The sequence below is a fragment of the Grammomys surdaster genome, unplaced genomic scaffold (assembly GCF_004785775.1).
Source record: "Grammomys surdaster isolate TR1022 unplaced genomic scaffold, NIH_TR_1.0 125940, whole genome shotgun sequence".
NCBI classification, from domain to species: domain Eukaryota; kingdom Metazoa; phylum Chordata; class Mammalia; order Rodentia; family Muridae; genus Grammomys; species Grammomys surdaster.
In genome coordinates this window covers 3,044,870-3,072,861 of record NW_021620762.1, presented here as the reverse complement: position 1 = coordinate 3,072,861, position 27,992 = coordinate 3,044,870, and the positions used below count along the sequence as shown (strand labels likewise).

Sequence of the window (27,992 nt, the reverse complement as noted above, 5' to 3'; positions counted from 1 at the left end):
ACTCTCCACTTTTCAGGATCTACCTTTAACTCTGTAGGGGTTCTCAAAACATTTGGCTTCATGACACAACTTGGAAATGCAGATCCCAAGGAGCTTTTGCTCACTGTAAATACTGATATCTTAGAAGTTAAACCAAGATGCTGACAGACTCTGTGACCTCAGCACCAGGCAGGATGGAGTCTAAGTGCCTTAGAGCTTACTGGCTAGTCAGTGTAGCCAGTTGGTGAGCTCCAGGTTCAATGAAAGACCTTGTCTCAGAAAATCAGGTGGAGAGCAATGTGGGAAGATCCTGGACTCCTAACCTCTGTGTACACATGTGCAGGCACACACGCACATGCATGCAACCACGTGAACACTCATAAACTCAATTGGTAGTTTGCTAAAACAGTTTCTCTGTTCTACTATGTATATGTGCGTGCGTGCGTGCATGCCTGCGTGCGTGTGTGTGTGCGTGTGTGCGTGTGTGTGTGTGTGCGTGTGTGTGTGTGTGTGTGTGTCCTGCAAGACAGGCTGTCTCTGTGCTGGAACTCACTCTGTAGACCAGACCTGCCGCCTCTGCTGGGATTAAAGGGATGGTCACTCCCAGCTGTTCTGTATTTGAGAGAGTCCCACATGCTGAACCCCAGGCTAGCCTTGAATGCCCAGTATTACCAGGCTGCTCTCAGACTCTCAGTAATCCTCCTGCCTCAGCCTCCCAAGTGCAAGCCACAATGCCCAACCTCTGGTGTGTCTCTAAACACTTTTACCATACATGATTCCACACCAGACCAGAAACTGGAAGATGTCTGAGCTACACAGATTGTTTTGAGTGTTTGACGTGCATTGTTCTGGAATAACCCCAAACTGCGTTTGTTCCTGATTACCAGTGTTGCCTGACAGGTGGTTAAACATATAGAAAGCTGTCAGGTTCGCAGTGGTGTTTCTAGTAAGATTCCCCTCGGGAGCTTCAGTGTTACTGCCAGTAAGTGCTGTTCTTCACCTCTGATAAAATATCTGTGGAGAACCAAGAAGGCATAACCAGAATGTCAGTCAGTCTTTCGTGTAAAGTGGTGTTCCAGTGAAGAAAACAGCTGTTTCCATGTGACCTCAAGTCACACATATGTACTTTTGCTTGAGACAGCTGTCTTGATGGGCTTTAGCGTGTTTGGTATACCCTCAAGTCATCACACATGGTAAATAGATTAGATTAGTTCTCAAGGGTGACATAAAGAAAATGAATCATTTTTACAGCTTGGTGAAGGGTGTTCTTGAATGAAATTCAGCTTTTTTTTTTTTTTTTTAATCATACCATAAAAGCAAAAAATGGCAGCCAGGCAGAGGTGGTACCTGCCTTTAATCTCAGCTCTTAGGAGGCAGAGGCAGGTGAATTTCTGAGTTTGAGGCCAGCCTGGTCTACAGAGTGAGTTCAGGACAGCCAGAGCTATACAGAGAAACCCTGTCTTGAAAAACCAAAGACAAACAAAAAAGCGAATACTGGCTGCTGCTGGGATATCGTGAGCTCTGCAGATCCCCAGGGCTACAGACCCACTTCTGTGGTTTCTGTTTTGTTTTATGCCTTGCTGTACATCGGTTGTACTGGAGGTTGGCCTTCAGTGTACAGTGGTGCTCCAGCCTTTGTCTTTGAAGTGCTGGAATTGCAAGCAAGTGCCACCACAGCTAACCTGCAGACCAGCTATGAGCACCTCTGTTTTAAAACAGATAGCAAATAGTGGCTCATCATTGCTTTTACCGTTCTGTGAAAGTCAGATCCACAATCCTCCTTTGGTGTCTTGAGTTCCTGGGGCCCGTGGCTGGGGTGCAGAGGTTAGGCTATTCAGAACCACACAATACACCCCAGCATGGCTTCAGATCTAGCTTTCCTTGAGACATCTCCAAGCCTCGGTTTCTCTTCTTTGGGAAATGGGCACCATAATGAAATCTGCCTCTTTGATTTGATGAGAGTTAAAATGGTACTGGGTGCCCATGATCGGCAGCATCGGCTGCCACCACACAGTTGCCAGTGTCTGCTCACTTCCCAGGTTGGCCAGCCAATGTCGTTTACGACAGAGTAACGAGCCCGGTGCTTGGAGCCTCAGTGTGGTTAGAGGAGCAGGCATGAAGGTGAGGGCACAAAAGAAAGCAGACGGGGAGGGCTCGGAGAGAGCAGGCGGGCATGTTCTGGTGTGTGAAAGCTGGAAGGGAGGGCAGTGGCAGCCAGATGCAGACCTGGGACAGCACAGAGCTTCATGGAAGAGGTGTGCTGTCATACAATGGAGAATTTTCTGTCATCTCTTGCCAAAATGGTTGAGTTCTTCATAAGGTAGTAATCTCACTGTTTGTAAAAGATTTTTAAGTACATGTAAAGCCAGCCTGGTCTTCAGAGCAAGTTCCAGGACAGCCAGGCCTACACAGTGAAACCCCTGTCTCAAACAAAACAAAACAAACAAACAAAAAACCAAAAAGGTACCAAGACTAGAAATTGCATTTTTGTTTGTTTTGCTACTTTTTCTTGTATTTTAGTTTTTGTTATTATTGTTTGTGTGTCTAGCTGTGGAGGGAGGGGCAATGTGTGCCATGTGCCCGTGCAGAGGTCACAGAACAACTTTAGAATCGCTTCTCTCCTTCCTCCTGCATATGTTCTGGGGATTGAATGCAGGTTGTCAGGCGGGAACAGCAGTGTCTTTGCCCTGGACTCCATCTCCTTGCTCCTGCTACCTTGTTCTATGAAACAGGGTCTCACTGTAGCACAGTCTGGCCTCAGCCTTTGGAGCACTGGGACCTAATTTTGTTACTCTGATACTTGGAGTAGCTCCTGTGTGCACTCTCCTGCGTTGGAGTTTGAATGAGACTTAACTCCAGATCCACTGAGATAGAAAGGACTGAGTTAACAAATCAGAGAAGAGGAAGCCAGAGGGCAGGCAACTCGGAATGCCAACAGAAGCTAAACATGGCATGCTTCTATTCCATAGTTTCTTTCTCTTGCTTTCTGCTCTCACCTCCTTGGTAAGCAGTCTGGCCCTTGTGCTTTGATCACTCAACAGAAGGTGGTGCTGCTGTCCTAGAAACCGTCAGACCAGCTGTGGCAGTCCTCTGACAGCTCAGCACCTCAGGGCCACCCAGTGGCTCCGGTGTGCCTCTATCCATTTGCCCAGCGTGCCGCTGTCCTCTGTCCATGCTTTGCCTCCATAGCTCTGGAACATTCTCCCTTGTTTATTTTTCTTCCACTCCTGCAGTTCCTGTGGATAGAGGTATTTCCACTTGCTGTCCCTGGCACACCCTTCCATTGAAAACAAGCAGGGATAGATGATCTGGAACAAGAAAGGCAAGCAGCCTGCTGCCAGCTGTCGGGGAGGGCCTGAGCTTGTAAGCTCCTGGGGTCTTTGGTCCAGGCTCTGTGGTAGGGAAAGAATCCTGGCCTTTCTAAGTGCTAACACTGAGTAGGAAAAATTGTTGTGGCATTTTTGAAAGAGGTGTGTATGATCCCAGTTAAATCAAGAGAAAACATTCTTCAAATCCTTAGAGCCCAAGCTGGGTGTGGTGGATAAGGATAAGGCAGAAGGGTCACAAATTTGAGGCCAAACTGGTCTAAACAGTGAAACCCTGCCTTAAAAAAGATTTGGCAGGACATGATGGCACATGCCTTTAATTCCAGCAGAGACTGGTAGATCTGTTAGTTCCAGGCCAGTGAGGACTCCATAGTCAGACCCCATCACAAAATTAAAAAAGACAAGATTGAAAGGGGAATCGGTAACTAAAGGAAGGTTTCCTCTAGCCATGGAGCCAGGCACAGCCCCACCACCTCCCCCAGCTCAGCAGGACTGTGATGCCCACTTTACAGGGTCTGATGGAGGTGGGGCGGGGGTGCTCCCAGGGTGAAATGAGCAGTCGGTGCCATCCCAGCCTTCAGTATAGCTGTGTCGTGTGCTGTGCGTGTGACATAGGGTGAGGACATCCTGCTGGCCATGTGTTCTCAGCTCACAGACCTCGGTACTTTTGTTCTCATAGCTCCTAGACAAAGATGCTTTACAGTTCTCTGTCTTAGAGAGTCAGCGGCAGACGCCAAGCATTGCTCTCCTCACTGTTCAACTGCTACTTGGAAAGACAGATACATGCGTGAGGTATCATGTCCAGAGTTTTCTGTGAGAGCTTTCAGTAGCTTGTAGCGTTTGTTTATGTGCCGTAGGATGCTGGGTGCTTTGTTGCACGGGTTGAAACTGCAGTGGTAGATGGTCTTGGAGTTGGGACCGAGGGAGATATAAGTCTCCAGTGCCCTCAGGAGCCCAGCTCAGCCATGCCAGTGGCTCTCTGCCTCCGTCCTGAGGTTGTCTGGAACTCCTGGTCACCGAGTGTTGAGACTGTGTGTGGATGGACAGTATTGGGCAGTCTACACTCAGTTATTCCTTCATTCTTTCTCTCTCCCAAGTTATTATAATAGGCAATGATACTTCAAATTGTATTTTTAGTTGTAATGGGGGGGTGCCCTCATGAGCACAGGACCTCAGAAGCCAAAAGGCATTGGCTCTCCTAGAGCTGGTTTCCGGCAGTTGTGAGCTGCCTGACTTGGGGGCTAGATATCACACTCTGAGCCTCTGCAAGAGTAGTGCGTACTCCTAACATGGGGCCATCTCTCCTGCCCCTCACTGTTGCTCTTTTGTGGTATCTGAATCAAAGACCTAAGAAGAGAAAGGTGCGTAAAGAGCATATTCCCAGGATTTTGTTGTTAACTGAACCTTGAGAACATTAGCTGCCAGCAGTTACGTGGGGACAGCATCACAGGTGAAGTCTGTTCTCTGTCAACCACCCAGATGGGGACTGCCAGGTCTGTGGCTTGTGCAGGTCTACAGAGCTACAGGTCTTCCTCGCTGGTCCCCAGTGTGCTTATACACCAGCCAGGCTCTGCAGTCTGACAAGGTCGTCCTGGAGGGTGGTTAGCTGTGACCCTGCTCCATTCACCCCCATCGGCCACTTGTGTCCTTTGTTGCTTTGCTCTTAGAAAACCCTGAGAACTAAGGCTTAGACCTTAAGTCTGTCAAGGCTGTAATCCCATAATTTGGGAGACTGAGGCAGAAGGATTGCTATGAATAAGAGGACAGCTTGGACTCTATGATAAAATACAGGTTAGCCTGGTCTACAGAGTGAGACACTCTCAAAAAAACAAACAACCTTAAATTTAAAAATTAAAAACAAAAACCAGAATTGTAAGATAAATAAGACAGTAAACATACATACATATGCAAACATTTCTAAATAAGAAATTATCTAAAAAGAAAGCTGGCCGCCATAGATCACACTGGAGTAATCACAGTGCTTCGGCAGGTCAGCCGGGTCTACAGTGAGAGGCTCTGCCTTCAAGAAAGGAAAAGAAAGAAGTGGAGGGATGGCTCAGTGGTTAAGAGCGTTTGCTGCTCTCACAGGATCCAGGTTTAGTCCAGGGTCCCCTTGTGGTAGTTCACAGCTGCCTGTATGCAGTTCCAGTTCCAGGGGATCTGATGCACTCTGCAGGCTTCTGCACAAACTTGGTCCATATACATGCAGGCGAAATGAAAACTGTGGAAGTTATTCTAGCAGTGGCTCCCATGAGCAGCACACTTCTCCCACTGTGCCATGCACCCATCAGGAAGCTGCACAAGCCAGAGTGGACTGCATTGCTACAGTTGTCCTCCAGTGAAGTGCTGCCCGTGGCGGGAGGGGGGCTGGAGGGAACCTCTGCGTTCCTTACACAGATCAGAAGTATCACCTTGCAGGGCGGTGGTGGCTCACGCCTTTAATCCCAGCACTTGAGAGGCAGAGGCAGGTGGATTTCTGAGTTTGAGACCAGTCTGGTCTACAGAGTGAGTTCCAGGACAGCCAGGGCTACACAGAGAAACCCTGTCTCGAAAAAACCAAACAAACAAACAAACAGAAGTATCACCTTTATGACTCCGCTTTCTTGAAGCCCACATAGTTGTTCACCCTCAAACTGAGGAGAGCATAAGTAAGGCTTGGGTGAGCTTTCCTCTGTGAGTCCTCAGGAAGTCTCTAGACTAAGGTCAGGGCTGCAGCGCCATCCCCTGTGGATGAGGTCTTCAGGACCAGCCCTTCCGCTCGAATCCACTCACACTTTACTCACTGGTGCGCTGGAGACTCCAGGCACTCTCCTCTGATCCTCTCCTTGGCTTTGACACACTGCCACAGGAGCCTTGACTGCCCTTGCTCCAGGTGTCCTGAAGCTGAGACTCCAGGAGCCCCACCCCACTCCTCTGTGGGTCTGCAGCCAGGAAGAAGCCACTGCATGCCTGTCTGCCCCTCCATGAGCCATGCAAGCCCCAACATACCTCCTGCCTTTCAGGGCCAGATGCCGTGGATTGCTAACTGAGGTGTGGCTGGGCCCCTCCTTTCCCAGCTGGGATTCATCTTTTTGAAATTACAGGATGTAGAGAATTGCCTGTCCTCGGGATCCTGCAGTCAGCCTCCGCTCTCTGGTTTTATCCCTGCCCCTTACACTGTGGCTGCCTGTGTGATTTCTGAATTTGAAAAGATTTGCCTTTTTTAAACAAGACCTATGTAGTCCTGGCTGTCCTGGAGTTTCCTTTGCAGACCACGCTAGCCTCAAACTCACAGAGACCCTCCTACCTCTGCCTCCCAAGTGCTGGGATTAGCCCACAGCAAATTTGTATTCCTAACCTTTGAACTGAGTACCTTGTTCCCCACACCGTAGGATACCAGGCTTCTTTCTGGTTCCCAGAGGAGTGAATCCCCTCCCTGCTGGTACATTCTGGTGACAGTTTGCATGGTCTCCATCATTCTGGGCTCTCTCTCGGGTATTCTTGTTTCCTGTTATCATTTGCAGATGATCTGGGCTGGTGATGCTTTGTGACTCATGGCCCTGCATGGTGGCTGTCATTCTCTTCTTTGTCTTTTTTGTAGCTCCAGTCTCCCCGAAGCCCCAGAGCTGCCAGTAAAGCCTAGTTCTTACAGGTAGCCTTGAAGGAAAAGAAGTATGGTGCAGCCCCATGCCCAAGACCTTGATATAAGGTAACCCATGCACCAAGATGGACACCACTTGTGCTGTTCCAGGGGTCAGAAAGAGAGAGCCACCCTTCACAAATTCCAAGAAACAAAGTCCTGACACACCGTCAAGTATGGGTGATACTTAGAATAGTCAGGTATCAAACCCTTCCCCATTGGAGATGGCTTTTGGCCAGATTTTCACATTCACATGTAAGCCTGGCTGGTTTCAGCAGGTTTTTTGTGGTAGAACATACTCTGCTGTGCTGAGCCTGAGCCATACAGCTTTGTTTTAATCAGGTTTTTAGTAGAGAAAGAAGCCATTTCCTTCCCCTGCCCTGCCTTTTCTGCAGACCACAAGGCCAAGCTGAGGCTGGCTTACTTTCTATTGGCAGACTCTACTTAACCCTTCCTGCAGGAGCCGCCTCTGGCTCTGGTTGGTGAGTTGAGCCTTCCTGTCTGAGCTGTCTGGAGTCGAGGCAACTCCAATGCATCCACAATGGCCCCGCTAACTTCCGCCCATCTTCCTGCTAAGTGCAGTGTTTCCATCCCTGGCTGGGCCACGTGACTGTGCAAGGGCCTCATCCTGGCCCACAGGACACAACTGAAGGAAATGGTATTTCTCCAGAGCACTCCCACAGGAGCCAGCTACAGATCACAGTGGGAATGTCCACACAGTACTGATTTTTGTGGTGTCACTAAGTCACAGGGCTGTCAACTACATGTCCCATTCATCCCCCTTGGGAGCATTTGGGGGAGAGGATCCAGACTTCTTACAGCTCAGGTTGGCCTTGAACTCCTGATCCTCTTGCCTCTACCTCCGAAGTGCAATGATTACAGGTGTGGGCCACCAAACAGAGAGCCCCATCTGGTAGCTATTCTGAGGCTCCCGGGAGGGCTCCCGGGGTGGCACCACAGTGCAGAGGCAGTGTGGCCTGGTGGTTCAGAACACACTCTGCTGGGCTATCATGAGAATTAAGTGAGATCATTTGTTTAAGGGTTTACTGTAAAACCTAAAATGGTTCCCCTATCATCTTTTTTTTTTTTATTTTAGCCTGACTGCTTGGCCTGTTGTCTGTGACATAATAAATCTTCAGTGAGTTATTTATGGAATAAGTAAGTGAGCTAGCTGTCCAGTAACTGTCTTGGTGTTGTTCTTTATCTTTGTATGGTGTCTTGAGGCAGGATTTTGCTAGTTACCCATGCTGGCCTTGCTCCTGAGCTAAACCTCTTAGTGTGGGTGGGACTTGTAGCAAGTGCCACCACACTCAGCTTAATTGTGTCCTCCCCAGCCCCCTGACTCCCCTTTGTCTCAGGATTGAAAAGCATTAGGTTGAATCCTGAGAGTCTGCAGGTTGTGACACAGTGGTACAGGCCTAGACTTCGAGCACTCCAGAGACCAAGGCAGGAGGGTCCATAAGTTCAAAGTTCTGGGCTAAAAAGGCAAGACCCTGTCTCAGACAGGCAGAAAGGGTGTAGTGCAAGAAGTGAACTTTAGTACCCTCCCTGCCTTCTCCCAGGCCCACATCCCCTTTCTTGCAAGCGTTTTAGCTACCTTCTGCCTCTTTCCCATGTTTTCAGTGAGCCCAGACATCGGAACTAGCTAATGCTAAACATGTTTGTCGTCTGGGTTAACTATTACATGGCAGCTAAAGATAGTCATGAAACCCTGCTCCACACTGTAGAGCAGTGGCCAGCGACTGCTGTGTGGAGTGCCTGTGGTGGCCAGGCGTGTTGGGAACACACACAGGGTTGTGCGAGACCCTCACCTGTCAGGTAGGCAGGAGTACAAGAACAAATTAGGGAGAGCAGAGGGCAGGCCTCCTGTAGAAAGGAAACGGGGCCTTTAGTAGGGACTGGGGCTACTGCGGAGATTCACTGGGGAGGGGGATAATGGTTTGTTTGCTTTGCTTTGGTCAGCCTAGACAAGCCTTGAACTCAGCAACTCAACTGTCTCTACTTCTTCAGTGCTCGGATTACAGGTGTGAGCTTTTTGTTATTTTAAGTCAACTCACTCATTAAATAAGACAGCATTAGGACTTTATAATTTCAAGGGCTTGCTTGGTGCTACTTCCCCAGTCCTCCCCAGCTGTCAGGTTATGTTGTCCAGTCGGGAACAGTATGCTTGCCCTGCTTCTTGCATGCTGCCCTGTACCCTGTTCAGAATGCCTTCCCTGTGCTTAATGCTCCCAGTGCTGGGAAGAAAGCATGGCACGTTAACTGCAGAATCCAGATGCCTGAAGCTACATATGCTGTGACTCAAGGTTGTCACTGGAGCTTTGTGCATGCCCCATGGGCTGGTTCCCAGAAGAGCTGATGGAGTGTGACTGTATATAAGCTGCCATTCTGCCAAAATGTATGTAAATCAGTACCTGCTGCCTCACTGTGCTTAAATCCTCTCGGCTCACATGGCAGTCTCTCCAGCTCCACGGGTCCGTAAGCTCTTCCTTCCTCTGCCTGTCAGCTCCGTCTGTAGCCGGGCTTCTGTATTCCCTGCCTGGGAGCCACATTCCTGGGAACAGCAAGGCTTCTTCCACTGACCTGTGAGTGGGATTGGAAGTGTTGGAAAATCCCACCCTGCAGTTCACAGCACCACTCCCTGGCCTCTGCGGCCACCTCATGATGTGGCTGTTAAGACATTAGCCTCAGATGAGGGATGAGGAGAGGGGAAGGGAGAGTACAGACAGAAGAGAGGTCTGCACTTCAGGATTGGTGTTCAGTCTCTCCTTCCCTATCCTCCATCTTACTTGTCTATTTGAGACAAGGCCTCCCTATCTCTCTACATAGTCCTGCCTGGATTAGAACTCAGATACCTGCTTGCCTCTGCCGCCCAAGTGCTGGGTTTAAAGACATAGGCTACCACACTTGGCTTCCTCTCTCTTTTTTAAGACCAGACTGGGTCTTACTAATTATTCTGGCCTGCCTACCTCAGACTCTTGGGTGTGCACTACCACACTGGGCTCTTAGTTTTGGTTTTGGTTGGTTTTGCTTTGCTTTGTTTTGTTTTGTTTTGAGGCATGATGTCCACAAATAACCCAAGCTGACCTACAGTTCGACCTTTGTCTGCCTCAGCCTCTGGAGTGCTGGGATTCTGTGACTGTGCCACCACACCCATGCCACCATGCCCACACATACATGCTCAGCGTGTGAACCTAGTCATTCTCTTCTCCCTTCCCCTTTAACTTTGTTTGCAAAGCTGTGGGGTTCCTGTGTCTTCACTGAACTCAGACTAGGTGACAAAGCTAGGCTCAGAGCTGCTACAGTGGTGCCTTTTCATCTTAGCTTGAGAGCCCGAGGCTGAGGGGCTTTGTCTCTGCCATGGTTCCAGGTCCCCTGGCTAAATGACAACTGTCTAGGAAATGGGTCTCAGTCTGAGTTACCTTTGACTAATTGGAAGCAGACAGTACAAGCTATACGAGTTCAGGCAGGAATCCCCTGGGCATTTGGAAACGCTGCTTAGGGAAAGGAAAGAACAGAGGGGTCCTGTTTTCACCTGTGTCCTCGTGCCTCCCCTCCCTTTCCAGCCCTTTTAAGGGTTGGTGAGTCCCTCTCCTAGAGTGGGTCTGTAGCAGTGTTTTCTTAGCCTGTTTGGTGTTACAAGTGTCAGTCTTCATCTCTTTAACTGACTGCACAGCGCGTCTTCACCCGGCTTCCGGTGCTGTGCCAGCGTCGTCCTAGCTCATGGGTGTCCGTCCCAAATTCAGCATCTGAGAGACCGACGGGGGGTGTCTCTCTGGATCTTTGCTTGTGTGTGACACGCATCCCTCCCCAGTTCTGCCCATCCCACCTCTGGTGGCTAGGGCTCCACGGGGTCACTGCGTTGTGCGACAGGAGGCTCTAGTTGTATTAAACTTGCCTTAAGGATCATTTGTTGCAAATAGTTCTGACTTGGAGCAGTGGCCAGTGGGGGATTTGGTTACTTACCTTTGCGGTGCTGGTGATCAAACTCGGGAGTGTGCGAGTGCTGCCACTGAGCTCTGGGGCCTTGTCGTCCTCAGCGTCCCTCCCCACTGCTGTCTGGACCTGTCTCCACTGAAGGACAGCTGATGTGACTCCGAGCGGCTCGCTGAACAGAAAGATGAGCTTAGAAAGGCTAAGGAGCCACGGACCGTAGGACCAGGGAAGGGAGACAGTGTTCCTCCTGTGGGTCTCCTTTCTAAAGGGGTTGGGGCAGAGATACCCACTAGGCCAACCAGACCCAAGATACACGGCAGGCTCCATCCCTTCATCCTACCCACACCTGCACTGTCATCCCCTTCCAACTCCGAGGTCACAAAAGCCATTAATAAAGCCCCAGGGAAGCTCCTGGCATCTTAAGGCAGCCCTGAAATCATATTTTTTTTTTCATTTAAAGAAATATAATCCACTTCCTGTGGCTGTGGATAGACACTGTACCAGAATTCTAGGGGCTCTCCAGTCTGTTCTCACAGTTCTCTGGAGATGTCCTAGGCCTGTGTGTCTGCAGACAAAGGCAGGAACTCCAGCTGATGTTTTCCTACAGTCAGCACCCGGGATGCTGTTTCCTAGTGGAAAAACACAAGGGAATTTACAGTCCCACGCCTGGCCTCTGAAATGTTCCTTAATGTTGAATTCTCCCTTTGCTGCTACAAAGGAGTTGTTGTTGGTCCCTAAGGCATTGGCACTGCCTGAACAACAGTTGATTTATGACTCCAACCTGAACTTGATGTGGCAGTCCTCCAGGACCATCTCCCAGCCCCACTCTTTGCCCACCTGATTGGCAGGAGGTGGATGATGAGGAGGGACAGGTTGCTAAGCAGCCTGACTTCTACATTGTGCCCTTGCAATGGAAATGAATAGCTGCAGTGTTCAGAAAAGAGGAGATTTGGGTCTGTCTCAGAATCAGGAGGGACTTTTTGGGGAAGGGGTGTGAGCTTGGCATGGAGCCATGCCTGACTTGGAAGGGAGTTTGGACTCTCCACACCCTTTCCCCTCCTTCCTTGGTGCCGGGGGCCCAGCTCTGCAGCTGTTCTCATGTGGATCCTGTGGCAGGACTGTTGTCACCAAGCAAAGGAAGGAGACCAGACCTGACACCTTCAGTGAACTTCTCTGCCATTCGGACATTATCACCTCGTGGCACTAAGCATCCCTGATCTTACTGAGTTTGAGGACGTTTGGGTCGGCAGAGGCCAGGGTGCGGCCTTAAGCCTGTAACCTAGCTGTCAGCCTCTCGACCTTGGTTTGGTTAGGAGAAGCAGTGACGTCAGACATTTATATTCATTGTAAAAAAAGAAAAAAGTGTTTCTCTGGACTGAATATAAAACCAGTGTAAGGAGAGGTAAGGGTCAGGAGAGCCAGAGAGAGGCCACCTCAAGCTGAGGGGTTTGGGGAGCTTCATTTAGTTACTGAAGGACTTCTTTGAGTTGCCCCTTAATCTCCCCCACCCCACCCCTGGTGTTTGAAGTATAATAGAAAAACTCCCAAGAGCAAACTCCCAGGAACAATCAGTCTCCAGAGTGGGGCATTATGGAGGGGGTCCCCCTGAAGCCCTCAGCAATGTGATTAGATAAGCTCTCCCAACCCAGGGGAGCCATGGGCAGGCAACAGTCACACAGGTGGCAGGACACTCACCTGTGGCTCACCTGAATGGCTCAATGCTGTTCCCTCCTGGGGGCCAGAGTTGTGGGGTGCCGGGAACCTTGAAGCACTGCTCACTGTGAGCACGCCGCCACCAGTCACCCGTTCAACTTCCATGAACAGTTCAGGTGTCTTGGCGAAGAGAGTGACTGGCCAGGAGCCCAGCCTTACCTTTGCGTGGTTCTTTCTCTCCACAGGATAATACAGAAGCAGAGAAGCGGGATCCCCAGGAACTAGTGGGTGAGTACCCTAGGGTCATACTTCTGAGCCTTGCCTTGAGCAAGCGGCTTATTTATGCCAAGCCTCTGTTCTTTTCAGCATCTCACTGCTATGAGCAGTTTCTCTTCATACTCTGAGGCCTTTGGCATTTCCTTGGGTGACTGGGTGAGACCTCTGGACAACGGTCTTTGAAAATGGCATTCTGTGTGTGCTTTTCTGGGCTTTGGTTGGTTGCCAGTGTTGTCAAGGGAGTTGAGAGTCCCTGGCAGCTGGGAGCCCATCTTGGTCTTTGCTTCTTTCTCTTGTGCCCTGGGCCTGACCTCTCTGTCTTTATATCCCCTTACCCCGACTACCATATTCTTGTTGCTAGAGTCGTCAGCATGGGGCCTCTGCTGCACTTGGCCTTGTCCCCAGACAGGAACATCCTCACGGCGTTGGCCAGTGTGGCCCTTGCTAACTCTGGAGAGTGGCGTGACTCTCTGGAAGCCAGATTCCATCCCTGACCTCTGCGAGCCACAGCCCCTCAACCCTCTTACAAAGCCACTCTACTCCTGAGATTGGCCATGGACTTGGTGTCAGCTCCAAAACCCTGAGCCAAGGGGAGTTCCTGGTGCCCCTGTCAGGTCCAGCCTTCCCTCTGCAACAGCCATCTCCTGCTCCCTGGCCACTGTGCTAATCTTGAGACAAGTACTTCTGTTCCCAAAAGACACCTGCAGAACCCACCCCTGCATCTCCACGAGCACATTCAGTGCTTGTGCTTTCCAGCCCTGGGGGTTCAAAGCCCAGAAACTTGGCTTCAAAGTGGTCTTCCAGTGTTCTGCCCACCTGCCTTTTTTCCACCTGCCCTTTTGCTGTGGGCTGTTGATGAGTGACTGGTTTTCCATAACTAAGTGCAGGAATTATTTATTCTGTTTTGTCTTGAACAAGAACATGGTGACTCTGCATTGATTCTGGGTTGTGTTTGGTTGGTTGGTTGGTTGGTTGGTTGGTTGGTTGGTTGGTTGGTTGGTTGGTTTTTCGAGACAGGGTTTCTCTGTGTAGCCCTGGCTGTCCTGGAACTCACTCTGTAGACCAGGCTGGCCTCAAACTCAGAAATCCACCTGCCTCTGCCTCCCAAGTGCTGGGATTAAAGGCGTGCGCCACCACTGCCCGGCTGATTCTGGGTTCTCTGATAGACAGAGGTCAAGTCTTATTGAGAAAAAAAAAAGCAGACAAAGCAGGGGCTGTAGAGATGACTCAGTGCCTGCCATGCTTGCAGAGGACCCAGGTTCATTTCCCAGCATCCGTGTAGGGAGGTTCACAACTTCCTGTAGCTCTAGGTACAGGAGTCCAACGCCCTGCTCTGCCAGACCTCAGTAGGAATGTGCAGACACAGGAACAGCACGCACACTCAAACACCTTTACCTGCGCCTATGTAAATTAAAACCAGGGCTTCCTTAAACCTTAGAAATTCTTCTTTACAAAATGACACTTGGAATATGACAGCTTAAGGGCAGAAGAGGCCCGATACACATCTAACCGGAAGCCAGCGGCCTCTGCAGTGGGTGACACACAGGCCAGGTCTAGTGGGAACTGAAGCCTCTTCTTTCTGTCTGGGTCCCACTTCACTCTGCTGTTCACCACTGAGAAACTTCAAGGTTTCGGTCAGAAAGCAGCCTGGCCATGATCCAGTTCAGCAGTGCCCTCCGCTCACATGAGCAGTGTCAGACAGGTGGTGGAGGTGTTGGGGCACCAGCCAGACTTCACAGAACCAGCTTGGCTCTTTTCCTCTGGGGTTGTTTTTTTGTTTTTTGTTTTTTTTTTAAGATTCATGTATATAGCATAGACTGGCCTCAAAGCTATGTACCCCAGGCTGGCTTTGGCCTGGCTGTCCTCTTTCTATGTAGCCCAGGCCGGCTTTGACCTGCTGGTCCTCTTTCTATGTAGCCCAGGCTGGCTTTGACCTGCTGGCTGTCTGCTTCAGCCTCTCAGAGATCTGGTATTACAGGAACTGCCACGACACCCGGCTTCTGTGCCATGTGTTTGAAACAGGTGTAATCTAAAGAGTAAAAGTTGTGAGTTTACGTGTGCCATTGGTGGATTTGATAGACATTAGTGTCTGTGCTAGCTGTCCCCTCCACCCTTCCTGATGGTTCCTGGTGCTCAGCTCCCCTGTGCAGGCGCTGTTTTCCTTCAGTCTCAAGTAAGAAGTCCTCTTGATGGCCATTCAGTACTATTTTAACAGTTTCATATGAATTAGGGCCCACTGACAAACCCTTGAGCTGGGTCACTCTGTTAGGAGGGCCTTCCTGTGCATGATCGGATACTTGTCAGAATTACTGTCCGCCAGTAAGTGTCTCTTTGAGGGCAGGATCACCACAGGCTGAGTGCCTGGTACAGATCGTTGATTTGCTGCCTGGCGTTCTGTTTGTGCAGGTTCCTTAGAGGTTGCATGCACACTACTAAGCAGGGGTATTCCTGTACATGTGTCTGTTTTGACTAAGGAACCTCTTGATATAGTCGACATAGTCTGTTTATTTGCTCTCTTGGGCAGACACAGTCCATTGTCACCTGCAGGGTGAGTATACTCGTTCCTCTTTGAGCAGTGGGTGGTAAGTCAGCTCTTCAGCAGAGTGGCTGGCAGAGTGTCTGTAACAGAACGAGCCAACCACAGGCTTCTCCAGTGCTGTAGCTCCTGACAGCTGCCTGCCCCACGGGCCTGGAACAATGTTGGTTGTAGTCCAGGGGGTCTTCAAGTCACTAGGAGCCTCCTGCTTACTGCCAGTTAAGTAGCCTGCAAGCGTCCTCGGCCCCACTAGGCTTTATGTCCCTGTTCCCCCTGCCATAGCCTAAGTCCCTGGAACTAGCTGCCTTGCTCAGATTCCTACCTGGTGGCCATGGATACTGCAGATGTTTTCCGACAGAGGCATTAGCAGGCTGTGACTCATGCTGACAGCAGGCTTTGCAGATAGTAAGTGCAGCTCCCCCTAGCATAGCAGAGCAGCAGGCACTGTCACACGCTGGGTACACTGTTTGACACTTCCTGGGATGTTAGGGGCTCCGGCTGCTCTGCAGGGTGGCTGTTCTCTCTGTACTGGACACATTCTAGGACTCAGGAAGAGTCACTCAAGTCTGTCCTCAAGTCTCTGTGGTATACTTTTATTTTTTATTAATTTTATGTATATGAGCGCACTGTAGTCTGCAGTATACTTTTATTTTGTTGTCCAGAATATGTCACCTTCTTGTCATTTGCTTCCCAGGAATACTCTTGTTTCTACCCCAGCTTATAAGGGGCTCCCTCCTCCCATCAGACTCTACCACTTCTGTCCCAGGGGGAGGGGGAGGTTGCTACAGTAACCATGGCACACCCTGTTTTTTTAAAAAGCTTTCCTGGCAAATGGCAAAGGGCACTCTTTGTCTGTGTCACATGTGCATATACCTTCTGTGGCCCAGTGCCCGCTAAGGGCTTCTTGGTTTTGTTATGAATACTCATAGTGCTCCAGCCGGCTCTTTCCACCTGCTTCCACTCTCAGCTGCCTCTGTAGACTGAGCGCAGACCTAGAACTTCTGCTTATCCTGGGGCTGGGAGAAAGGAAGAAATAAAGATTTGGCTTGACTACCTCCCAGAGCTGCGTGGTGCCTGCCTAAGGGCCATTTGGGAGATGGTAGAAAGGTATAGGGCAGCAGCAAGTGTGTATTCCCCTTGTGGAGTCTGTTCTCGGCTGCTATTGCTTCTCAGGCCCACAGCACAACCTTTGTTCCGTAGCCCAGCCTGTGCTTAGGGTGTGTCTAGTTACAACTGAAGCCCAGCACTATACTTGTGTTTTAAGACTGCCTCAGTCCTGACCTCTGGCCTCAGTGTGTTCATAGTGTGCACAGGTCCAGTCCACAGAAACTGACCTGGAAGTCATTAGAGTCTTGGGGTCTGGAAGGCCTTGTCTTACTCAGACTGCGTTTGTCACAGTGCTGGGAACTGTGCAGAGATCAAAGCACCTTATCTGCTAAGAAGAAAACATTAACCCATGCCGGGTGCACGATGCACATGTCCCAGCCAATCGAAAGGCTGAAGCAGGAGAGCTGCTTGAGCCCAGGAGTCTGGGCCAGCCTGGAGCCATGAATGAGGGGTTCCCCCCTACACACACCTAGTTTTTCATTTTTGTTTTTCCGTTTTGTTTTATTTTAATTTCTTAAGACCTGGGATTATTTTAAAAATCATGACTGGAAGGGAGGCACAGCAGCTAACACATTCTGCTCTTGGACAGGACCCATGTCTAGGGGTCACAACCTCCGGTAAATGTCACCTCCAGGGGATCTGATACCTCTCTGGACTCCAAGGGCACCACACACAGACAGGTGTGTAGTTTTTAAAAAGTAAAATCTTAAAAAAAGAAACCCAGCCTCGGACTAGAGACCAGGAAGGCCGTGCCACCGTCTGCCTTCAGTCAGACCCTGCAGCTCCCTAGAGCTGCTCCTAGGAAGGGCTTAGGTAAGGGTCTACCACACAGTAGGTCCTCCTGCAAGTTCTAGGCTAGATGCTATTGGTGGTGGCTTTTTGGTGCTTGCCTTCCTCCTGCCCCACCCTGTGCTGTCACTGTTTGCTCATTGTATGGTTCTTTTCATGAGGAATTTCAAAGAACATAACAGAATCTTGCAACAATCAGCCCTTTGTGCTGCAGAGGACTCTGAGGTCCTGGGGTGCCTGGAGGCTGCAAGGAAGGGAGAGAGGAGGCGAGGCTTGGGTGGGCAGTGGTTCTCTGAGGGGATTCATTGCTCTCGGGAGTTGTGGTTCTTGTGTCAGAATCAGGCCTTTTGTTCAGATCTTTCGTATGCTCAAACTGTTTGGGACTCAAAACATTAGGAGCCCTTACCACAGCTTCTCATTGCCCAGTCAGGACAGAACCAGGCCGATCAGGATGGGCAGTGCCGAGGCCGAGGCTGACACATGTCTCTTCCAGTCCTGAGCTCAGTGTCTTCCACATTGGCAACCTGAGATTGAGCTTAGGCAGGGCAGGGTTTACACTGAAGAAATTGGCAAATGCTTTGGATTGTGGCTCCTCCCCTTTCCCTCCCCCAGTGCTTCTCCAGACGTGTTCTTTCCTTAAACATCAGTTGCTGCAGCTTGGTAGGATGTGTTATTTACATCTGTCCCCTCTACCTGAGCTTCCCTTCTCCCAGGTTGACACATGGCTGCCTTCTGGGTATTGAGCTCAGCTCGGGGAACACTGGCCATTTTCCGAGAAGCCGGTGGGCGCCTCCCCTTCTGATTTCACAGCTCAGTTCCTTGAGTCCTCACTGGAGTTGTTTTGTGCTTTTATAGCCCCTGGCATTTCCTCTCAACACAAGAATCCCCTCTGTTTTCTCCACAGCCTCCTTTTCTGAAAGGGTCCGCAACATGTCACCCGATGAAATCAAGATCCCACCAGAACCGCCCGGCCGGTGTTCAAATCACTTACAAGTAAGCGCAAGTCTGGCCGCTGAGGCCCATGTGGCTGAGATGGCCTGGGTTACATTGTCTGCTTGTGCTGTGACCTTTAGAGGCTGTGGCAGGGAAAGAACAAGTCAAGCTGCCCGATGGGCAGGAGCCTGCAGTCTTGGATACTTCCTGTAAGCCAGAACTCAGGAATTGACCCCCATTGCCACACCTGCTATGTGCTGCCCTCTTGTGTACCTGGGCTGCCCTCACTGAGCCGGGGCACTTCTCAGGGAAATTTGCCGAGAAACTGAGGATCCATCAGAGTGTAAAATAACTTCTAGACATTTACCATGTAGCGCTTAGATGCACAGTTTCCATCTTTGTGTTCCTAATTCAGCAGCTTCTGCCTCAGACCTGACCTAAGGCTTTAAGTGCCTGAAGAACAGAAGCTGTCCATCTGTGCAGTCAACTGGGGGACATGGGAGCTCAATGCAACTGAGATTTCACCCATATGGTTGTTTCTCCTTGTTCCTCTGTACGTGGCCCTGTGCATGGGACCTTTCCGTTAACAGCAGGGCAGATGCCTAAGGCTGCATATTAGTGAACCTTCTCCACCTGCCCCACCTTGGACCCCACAGCTTCCTCTGGGTGCCCCCAGCTATCTAACAAGCCCATGGCACCGCCCACACGGATGGGTGACTAATGGGTCCTAGGGCAGAGGAATGCAGCGGTCCAGGAGAGGGCCAGAGTCAGGACTAGGGCACAGCACGGATTTTCTTCCTTTCCCAGAAGTCTCCTCCCTTGGCTGAGTTATCTGCCTCCCTCCCCTTTACCCCCCAGGATGGCGTCACTCTCCATGCCAAACAAGTTCAAGCCTGTGAGGACAGTTCCAGAGGCCTGCCAAGCAGAAGCCATGAGCCACCCCAAACATAGCTCTGTTTGATTTTTTTTTGAGACAGGGTTTCTCTGGAGCCCTGGCTGTCCTGGAACTCACTGTTTAGACCAGGCTGGCCTCAAACTCAGAGATCTACCTGCCTCTGCCTCCTAAGTCCTAGGATTAAAGGTGTGTGCCACTGCTGCTGGCTTTCAGAGCTCTTAAGTTCAGAATATTTTTCCTTTTAAAAATATTTATTTACTGATCCTACTGGGTAGGAGCCATGGCATGTAAACAGCAAAGCCTCTGATAGAGACCAAGCAACTGTAAGGCAGGGCTCACCTCAGGCGGCTGAGCCTCCTGTGGAAGGGCTCCCTGCAGTGCCCTTGATGTACCACAAGGAAAGCAGCACACACTGCCAGCTTCTTTCTCACTCCCTGGTAACAAAGTGCTTTGCAAACCTCTCAGGCTTCATCACGCCTGTCTTAGCAGACCAGGGGAGTGGCCACCTCTTCTCAAAAGTGCCTGGAGTACTACCCAGGACCTCTAGCCCTTCCCTCCTTTAGCAGGCAAAGTGTTCCCGCAGGGAAGCCACAATTGGCCCTTAAATTGAACCACAAATCAAGTTCTTGACTCAGTGCTCTTCTCAGAGGAGGCTCTGCCCTGAGTTGCGTGTCTGGGGCTTCTTCATTGGCTGCACCAGGCGGCATTGATGCCATCAATTTTAAGAATTCTGTTGCTGTGATTAAAAGAACTGTAACTAATCTGGGCACTGGTGGCTCACACCCTTAATCACTTGGTAGGCAGAGGTAGGCAGACCTCTGAGTTTGAGACCAGCCTGGTCTGGTCTATAGCATGAGTTCCAGGACAGCCTGGACTCCAAAACCAAACAAACACACATACACACACCAAGACCAAACAGAACAGACAGGCCTACAGGGCAGTCTTAAGAAAACATTTTCTCCGTTAAGATTCCCTCTTGTCGCTGGACAGTGGTGGCACACGCCTTTAATCCCAGCACTTGAGAGGCAGAGGCAGGTGGATTTCTGAGTTTGAGGCCAGCCTGGTCTACGGAGTGAGTTCCAGGACAGCCAAGGCTATACAGAGAAACCCTGTCTCGAAAAACCAAAAAAAAAAAAAGATTTCCTCTTCTCAGGTATGTCTAGGTTGGTGTCAAGTTGGCAGAACCCAGCCAGCACAGCGTCTGTCCCAGGCTTGGTCTCTTTGGCCTGTATCACCAGCTTGGATGCTGGCAGTAGGTTGGTTTGTTTGTTTTCCTAGGCCAGGGGTCCATGGAGGAGGGGGCTGGGTGAGAGATTAGATTCAGTCCCTTGCTTGTGACCCGCAGTTAACTGACATGAGCCAGCTCTTTCAGATACCTTACAAAAGACATTCAAAAGTGTAACTAACTCAGCAGTAAAGCATGCACCTGGCCTGTAGTGAGGCCCTAGTTTCATCCCAAGCACCACCAGTTTTGTTTTGTTTTGTTTTGCTTTTAAAGGCATCTAGGAAGTTTGCATCCAACTACGAAAAAAAGATACTTTCCCAGGTCTCCTGAGCCTCGGATCTTCTTGTCAGTCTTAAGACGTCACGCTCCTCTTTGTGTGGGGGAGCTGGTAACCAGTTTGTTGCTTGCCTTCCAGTGGCTTCTGATTTGACCTTTCTCCCACTCTCTACCCTGACCGTCAACCAGATCAGGAGAAATCAGCAAACTGACCGATTTGGGCTTGACTTGCTGTACTTGCCTCTGGTCAGAGGCAGGGTGGGCGGTGGGATTGTGACTGGAGTCAGGTGTAACATGGCTGGAGGTATAGCAGGATCGTGGGGACAGGCTTCTGTCCAGCTCACCCTCTGTCCCTCCATAGGATAAGATCCAGAAGCTCTACGAGCGGAAGATAAAGGAGGGGATGGATATGAACTACATCATCCAAAGGAAGAAGGAGTTCCGGAACCCCAGGTGAGGCCCCCACAAGCCTGGAGGCAAGACAAACGGTAGACAGGGACCAGGAAGACCTTGTGAAGCTGGCAAGGAGAGCCCAAGTGGCTTCACCAGACTCCCACTTACACAAGCTGCCTGGTAGACACGTCAGAGATTTACTCGTAAAATACAGGTTCAAGGTGTGAACCAGTCCACCAAGATGGCTAAGAGGCCTGGCTGGGTTCTGCTCCCCACCCTAGTCCTAAAGGAGGACATTCAACAAGATACTCACTAGAGGTTCTTCCAACCCAAAAGGCTTGGCTTTGCCTCTTGGTAAAAGGGACAAGGTATGTCTGGGTCTGTTGTGTGGGGGTGTCTGAGTTAGGCCCCCACTGTGCAGAATCCATCTGCCTCTGCCTCCCGAGCACTGGAACTAGAGTGCTATAGTAAAAGGTGTTCATCACCACGCCTGGCTGTGTCCCGGGCTTATTCTTTCAAATGCTCAAGCTAGTAAAACACCCAGGAAGAGCAAGTGAGCCCCGTGTCAGCAGGGACCTACCCGAGCCAGTTGTGTGGGTCTTGAGTGTGGAGGCCCGTGCTAACTGAAGGCCAGAAACATCTACACTAGACATGGCATTCAGATGTCGTCCTGACCGCCCCATCCTGGCCCCAGCTGCAGCCTCTCTGAGGGTGCGGAGCAGAAGTGAGGGGGAGGCAGATGTCCCATCTGGAGTCTGCGTGGGTTTAAAAGGCTTCCTCTCTTTGTTATCGTTCCTGGAGCTGGTGGTTCTGGTTCCATACAGGAATATGGGACCAGTGCAGAGCCTGCTCATGGATTCTTCTGTTCCCTTTTCAGCATCTATGAGAAACTGATCCAGTTCTGTGCCATTGATGAGCTGGGCACCAACTACCCAAAGGTATGTCCTATACACAGGGGCTGGAGAGCAGTGGAGCTTGCTGTAGTGGGTGTGTCTGGGCGCCACAGAAGGTCCATGGAGCGGCACTGCTGGTAGTCTGGCAGATGCCAGTGACAGGCTGGGTCTCTGGGTCCCAACCAGTTAGAAGCCAGGAGTGGGCCCACTGCCACCACCACCACCACCAGCTGAGCAAATGCTTACTGTCTGCTCTCAGGAGCTTCCTGGTGTGTGGCTAGTGATCAGGGAGCCAGCTGAAGCCCTGGGTCTTCAAGAGGCTGGGCCCCTGGCCTGGGGAGCTCCGTGTCTGGGCGCCGTGCACTGTGATGGTCGCTCTGACTACAGCTTACCTTCTCTTCTCAGGATATGTTTGATCCCCACGGCTGGTCTGAAGACTCCTACTATGAGGCATTAGGTAACCTCTGTTAGTTTTCTGTTTATCTACACATCCACACACCCATCCGTCTGTCCATCCAGTCAGTGACTTAGGGGACCCATATCTCAGGGTCTCTATGCCAGGCCGTGTGCACAGGGCTCCTGTGGACAAGACTGATTTTGTCCCTTCCTGACAAGACTTGGACACAGTGAAGACAGACGGTTGGAACAGTAATTCCCACACTGATGGCACTGAATTAATGTGAGCAGAGTTGTGGCACAGCCGGAAACCTTTGGCAAGCAGAGTGCCTGACCTGGCCAAAGGGCTGGGGAGGCCCTGCTCAGGAGACTGTTAGAGCTCAGGTTTGGAGAGGTGCAGGGCCAGAATGCCCGGGGCACAGGAGCTGTGTGTTCTAAGGCCAGTGAACACAGCACAGAGAACTCAGAGTCATTTCAGAGCCTGGGCCTCTAAGTCCCTGTCACAGGCCAGAAGCTTGTAAACCAGGTCCGGGCTCATTAGTGTGCGTGTGTGTGGTCCTCACAAGTTTTGCCTTATTTTGAGTTAGTTACCAATATTTTTATTTGCAATAAACTTCTGTATCTAGCGTTTTTAGGCAGTAGGATGGTAGTTCCCACTGTGAAGTCAGGGGCAGCCTGCCCTTCCCAGCAGGATTGTGGCCCCCAGACCCTTGGTCCAGGCCCACGTTCCATGCTGACCAGGGCCTAGCACTTGATCCCATCAAGTACGGAAGGCTGCTGAGCCCGTGCAGCCCTTTAGGCCAGTGTAAAGAACACAGGGTCAAGGCAGTGACTCCCCGTCACACACACACTGCTCCCAACGCCTGTCTCCACAGCCAAGGCCCAGAAGATTGAAATGGACAAACTGGAAAAGGCCAAAAAGGAACGAACCAAAGTAAGTACTCACTGATCCTGGGGAGGACTGCTGCGTGTGGGGAGGACTGCTGCATGTGGGGAGGACTGCTGTGTATAGACTGCTGTGTGTGGGGAGGACTGCTGTGTAGGGAGGACTGCTGTGTTGGGAGGACTGCTGTGTGTGGGGAGGACTGATGTGTGTGAGGAGGGCTGCTGTTTGTGGGGAGGACTGCTGTGTGTGGGGTGGACTGCTGTGTATGGGGAGGACTGCTGTGTGTGGGGTGGACTGCTGTGTATAGACTGCTGTGTGTGGGGAGGACTCCTGTGTGGGGAGGATGGCTGTGTGTGGGAAGGACTGCTGTGTGTGGAGTGGACTGCTGTGTGTGGGGAGGACTACTGCGTGTGGGGAGGACTGCTGTGTGGAGGATTCCTGTGTGGGGAGGATGGCTGTGTGTGGGGAGGACTGATGTATGTGTGGTGGCCTGCCGTGGGCCGTGCAGGTCCTGCTGGCTGAGTGGAAGAATCAGGCTTCGCAGGCTGCCTTCCACCCCTACTCTTCATTGCCTAGTGAGGCTTTGAGCAGCCTTGGCCACGGCCTCTGTCATCAGCAGATGGCTGTGCCCAACCCCGGCCTCAGCTATAGAAATCTCCACTGCTCAGTTGTAGAAGGCGCAGCACCCCTGCATTCTGCCCTTCCTTACCCCCGTTGCAGAGCCGTGGTGGCTTTGTCTCTTATGCCTCACTGATGCCTCCCCAGCCGGATTAGAAGTTGGTGACCTTCTGAGAGTCGGGCTAAGGCCTACTCTGGTTTGTGCATTTCTTGGCCTGCTGGGCTGACCTCTGCAGCCAGCCTGTGTGGGTCCCTGTGGATCGCATGTCTGAGAGCCACATAACTGTCATTTTGGACATCAAGCCCCACTTCTTTAGCAATGTCATTGAAGAGGGTCTTTTAGGAGCAGCAGATTAGCTCCAAGATCCCAAGACCATCAGCCGAGCATCAGGACACCACCTCCTCCTACTCCCAGCAGCTGTGACCCACAAGATACTCCCTTACCTCCAGGCTCAGGGCTGCAAGGCCTAGGTGTGCTGCTGGCCTCTCTGAGGGCTTTGTGGCCAACAGTGTGGGAGCGAGTGGTGAGAGGGGAGAAACTAGGTTTCTTGTCCTTTTTTACAGTTACTTATGTACTTTCTGTATACGAGTGCTGTATCTGCACGTCTGCCTGTGTGACAGGAGAGGGCGTCAGACCCCATCACAGGTGGTCGTAAGCCGCCGTGTGGGTGCTGGGACTGAACTCGGGGTCTCTGGAAAAAAACCGGTGCTCTTAACCACTGAGCCAGCTCTGCAGCCCCAAGTTTCTAATTCTTAACCATTGAGTGAACCTCCTCTATTCTTTCTTTCCCCCTCCCTCCAGACCCCAGGCTTATCAAAGGTCCAGGGACCACAGCTGTCCTTCCCCTGTGCAGAAGGCATCACTTCCTCCTGGGTGTGAGGAAGAGAGGCCTGGCAGCTGGTTTAGGGGGACAGTGGGCAGGGTGCAGTAACATGTGATGCTGGGAGGGATCCCACATCTGTTGAGAGAGTTCTTGGAGGACTGGTGAAAGCCCTTCAGGCACCTCCCCCTCTCCCAGGTGCTCCCAGCCAAGATGGGTTTCAGGGCCTCTTTTGTGTAATGCCAAACTCCTGTGCCCTGGGAGCAGACAGACGGATGGCACAGGAAATGGACACACAGCTCTGCAATGGTCTCATTGTCCTCTCTCCCCTCCAGATTGAGTTTGTAACGGGAACCAAGAAAGGAACCACAACCAATGCCACGGCCACCACCACCAGCACTGCCAGCACAGCTGTCGCAGGTACAGGCTGCTCATCCTGTCCCTGCACTGCCTCAGGGCCTCCGGGAAGAACAAGAGCTTCCTGGGTTTGTCTGGAGAGGGTCTATGCCAGGCTCGGCCTTGCTGTGCTCTGCTGATGTGAGGATACCAAGGCTCCCTGATCACTGGCTCCCCTCTGGGTTCCTGGACCTGAGCCTGCCTCTGGCCTGCCTTTGGGGTCCTGTTGGTCAGTGCTGATCTTGATCCCTCTTTTGTATCACCTCTAGATGCCCAGAAGAGGAAAAGCAAATGGGACTCTGCCATCCCCGTGACGACAATAGCACAGCCCACCATCCTCACCACCACAGCCACCCTGCCAGCAGTGGTCACTGTCACCACTAGTGCTAGTGGCTCCAAGACCACCGTTATCTCTGCTGTGGGCACCATCGTGAAGAAGGCCAAGCAATGACCAGAGGACACCCAGGACTTGGCAGGACTGTGCAGCCCAGTAGCTTCCACCCACTGGGAGGTGCCACTCTGTGTGTATAGGACTGAGATGCACTCCCCACATGCCTTCTAAGAGGAGCCTCTGACATTCCAGCCGGAAGGACATTACAGCAGAGGCAATGGTGTGCATTGGACAGGATCTGTCCGTACACCTCTTGGGTCTCACCCAATTAAAAGTACTGTTTCTTGGGTCCTGGCATGTCAGGTGCACTGCTCTCCCATGCTGTGTTCAGACAAACCTGGAGCTCAAGTGCCCGCCCTCTGGAACAGTCAGGATGCAGTGCTCAGAGGGGCAGCCCAGGGAGCTACCATGGTCATCCCAGTGTGTGCCCAGGACGTGGGCAGGTGGGAGCTCAAGGAGGGGCCACACACATATCCTTTCCTGTTGTCTATTTTCCTATTTTCCTGATCCTGAAACCAGGTCTCACAATTCTCAGGCAATAACAGAGGCCGCTGCTCTCTTGGGTGCAGTTAAACACTCCCCACACTGCTTCTGATACACACCCAGGCTTTTGAAATCAGGCCAATTAGCAGAGGGCTGGGATGTGATTCCCAACCTGCCCAGGGCAGGAGCAAAGTGTGGGCACCTGGCCAAGGCCGCCCCAGCCCCTCGGTGCCCAGTGAGTGTGGCCAGCAGGATCCACGCAGTGGGGGAGATGAATCACCTCCGCTCTCCAGGGCGGCAGCTCATTGTTTATGTGAAGGCTGAGCTCTTGGGAAGGTCTCTGCCACCCCACCCTTCCTATGTCGTTATCTCTACCCGGCAGCAGCCCTGGGTAGCACCAGTGGCCACTCTTGGGGCCCAAACAGATTCACCAGCCCAAGCTGGAGGGAAAGCTTGTCTTTCGTGCCCTCTGGCAGCTCTCCTCCACACTCAGCGGAAGGGCTGAGTGTCAAAGGAGGAAGTGGGGCTGTGAAGGCTTCCATGGGACCCACAGAGACACAGCCTCTGAAGTTGTGTTTGGTATTTGTGTGATCTGGGGACTGACAAGCTGCCCATGAAAACCCAGTCACTATTGTCCCTTACTGTCCCTGACTACACCTTGTGTCCTGAGCACCTTTGGAAAGGTCTACCTTGCAGGGGGCTCAGGACACCCAGGTCTGAGTAGGCAGCTCAGGAGATGCACTGAGGGCACCAGCACCTCGGCTCTGGAGTCCAGTCTGCAGCAGGCCTGAACCAGTCCCAAGGAGCCTCAGTAACACTTCCTAAGGGCATCCTGAGGGGTCCGAGATGGTGAAGCATGAGTTTCCAAAGCCAAAGCAAGGTCGGCCATATCCCCATCAAGAGCCAGTTAGATAGGGTCTCCTGTAGCCAAGGCTTTGAAAGTCTGATCCTCCTGCCTCTGCTCCCCAAGGGCTGGGATTACGGACATGAATCTTCACACTTGGTTTATATGGTGTGAGGGATTGAATCCAGGACTTCCTGCATGCTAGGCTAACACCAAGTGAGCTACATTCCCATCTCCTACCAGGGGTCTGTGCGGATGGGATGCTGAGGACCCGGCTGTTTGCCGGGTGTCTCTAGACTCGCTGCTGCCAGTTCAGTCTTCTTTCTGTAGTTCAGGATCCAGGCTGAGGGATTGCAGCCACCCACGTTTAGTGTGTGTCCTCCAGTTAACCTAGTCAGTGCAGTCCTTCACGGGCACGCTCACAAGCTGGATAATCCCCACGGGTGTGCCTGGAGGCTTGTCTAAGTGATTCCAGACATTGAGTGGGTGCCAACCATCACAGTGGTGGGGTGTTCAGCACCTCAAGTTGTGGTCACCTGACTCGGTTTGACACACCTTGCACCAGGTTCACTCTGTGACTAGATTCCTGGCCTACCACCGTTGCCAGTGGTCCTGTGCTGTAGGCCAAGTGTGCAGGCCGCGCTGCTGTTTTGTGACTTACACTTTTATATGTTAGGGTTGCCATCAAACCCGGCCTTCCTGTTCTACCACTGAGCTAATCAAGTTCCAGGCCCTTCTGAAGAGGAGAGGTGTTGCCCTGTGTACCCCAGACTAGCCTCAAATGAGTCTCTTGCCCCTGCCTACTAAGTGCTAGAATTATAGGTGTACCTCTATAACCGGTTTGGTTTTGGGGGGACAGGTAAGGATCGAGACAGAATTTCTCTATGTAACATACCTGGCTGTCCTGGAACAACCTGTGTACAACAGGTTGGCCTTTGAGCTAACAAGAGATCCTCCTGCGTCTGCCCCCTAAGTGCTGTGATTAAAGGTGTGCCCCACCACGCCTGCCTTGGTTTGGGTTTTTCTGAGTTGGAGTTTTAGGACAATGAGGAGGCCTTGTGGATAAAGCGCTTGCCGCAGAAGCACAGGGATCCCAGCACCCACAGGAGCTGGGCTAGATGTGTGCTGTGGACAGAAAACCCCACCTGGAAAAATTAAGATGTGAAGCAACAGAGGAAGACATCCCAGCATCAAGCTCCACTGTGCACACACACAAAGGCACATGTGCCTGCACACAAAGAAACAGCTGGGACTGCAGGTGCATGCTGTTACTTATCCCCGGCTCTCATTTTGTATGTTGTGGATGGATTTGGAGTAATCT

The 27,992-nt window shown here is 51.4% G+C and overlaps 1 protein-coding gene across 1 annotated transcript in view; it reads left to right on the top strand.

Annotated features, from left to right (window-relative positions):
* Sap30bp (SAP30 binding protein) overlaps positions 1-27,672 on the top strand; it is a 33,790-nt gene extending 6,118 nt beyond the window's left edge. The window contains exons 4-11 of the mRNA XM_028752921.1: positions 12,759-12,801; positions 18,126-18,214; positions 20,912-21,003; positions 21,821-21,881; positions 22,242-22,293; positions 23,108-23,166; positions 24,893-24,977; positions 25,223-27,672. Coding sequence (XP_028608754.1) covers positions 12,759-12,801; positions 18,126-18,214; positions 20,912-21,003; positions 21,821-21,881; positions 22,242-22,293; positions 23,108-23,166; positions 24,893-24,977; positions 25,223-25,404 — 663 coding nt within the window. The 3' untranslated portion in view covers positions 25,405-27,672. The remainder of the gene's footprint in view (positions 1-12,758; positions 12,802-18,125; positions 18,215-20,911; positions 21,004-21,820; positions 21,882-22,241; positions 22,294-23,107; positions 23,167-24,892; positions 24,978-25,222) is intronic.
* Positions 27,673-27,992: the final 320 nt, after the last annotated feature.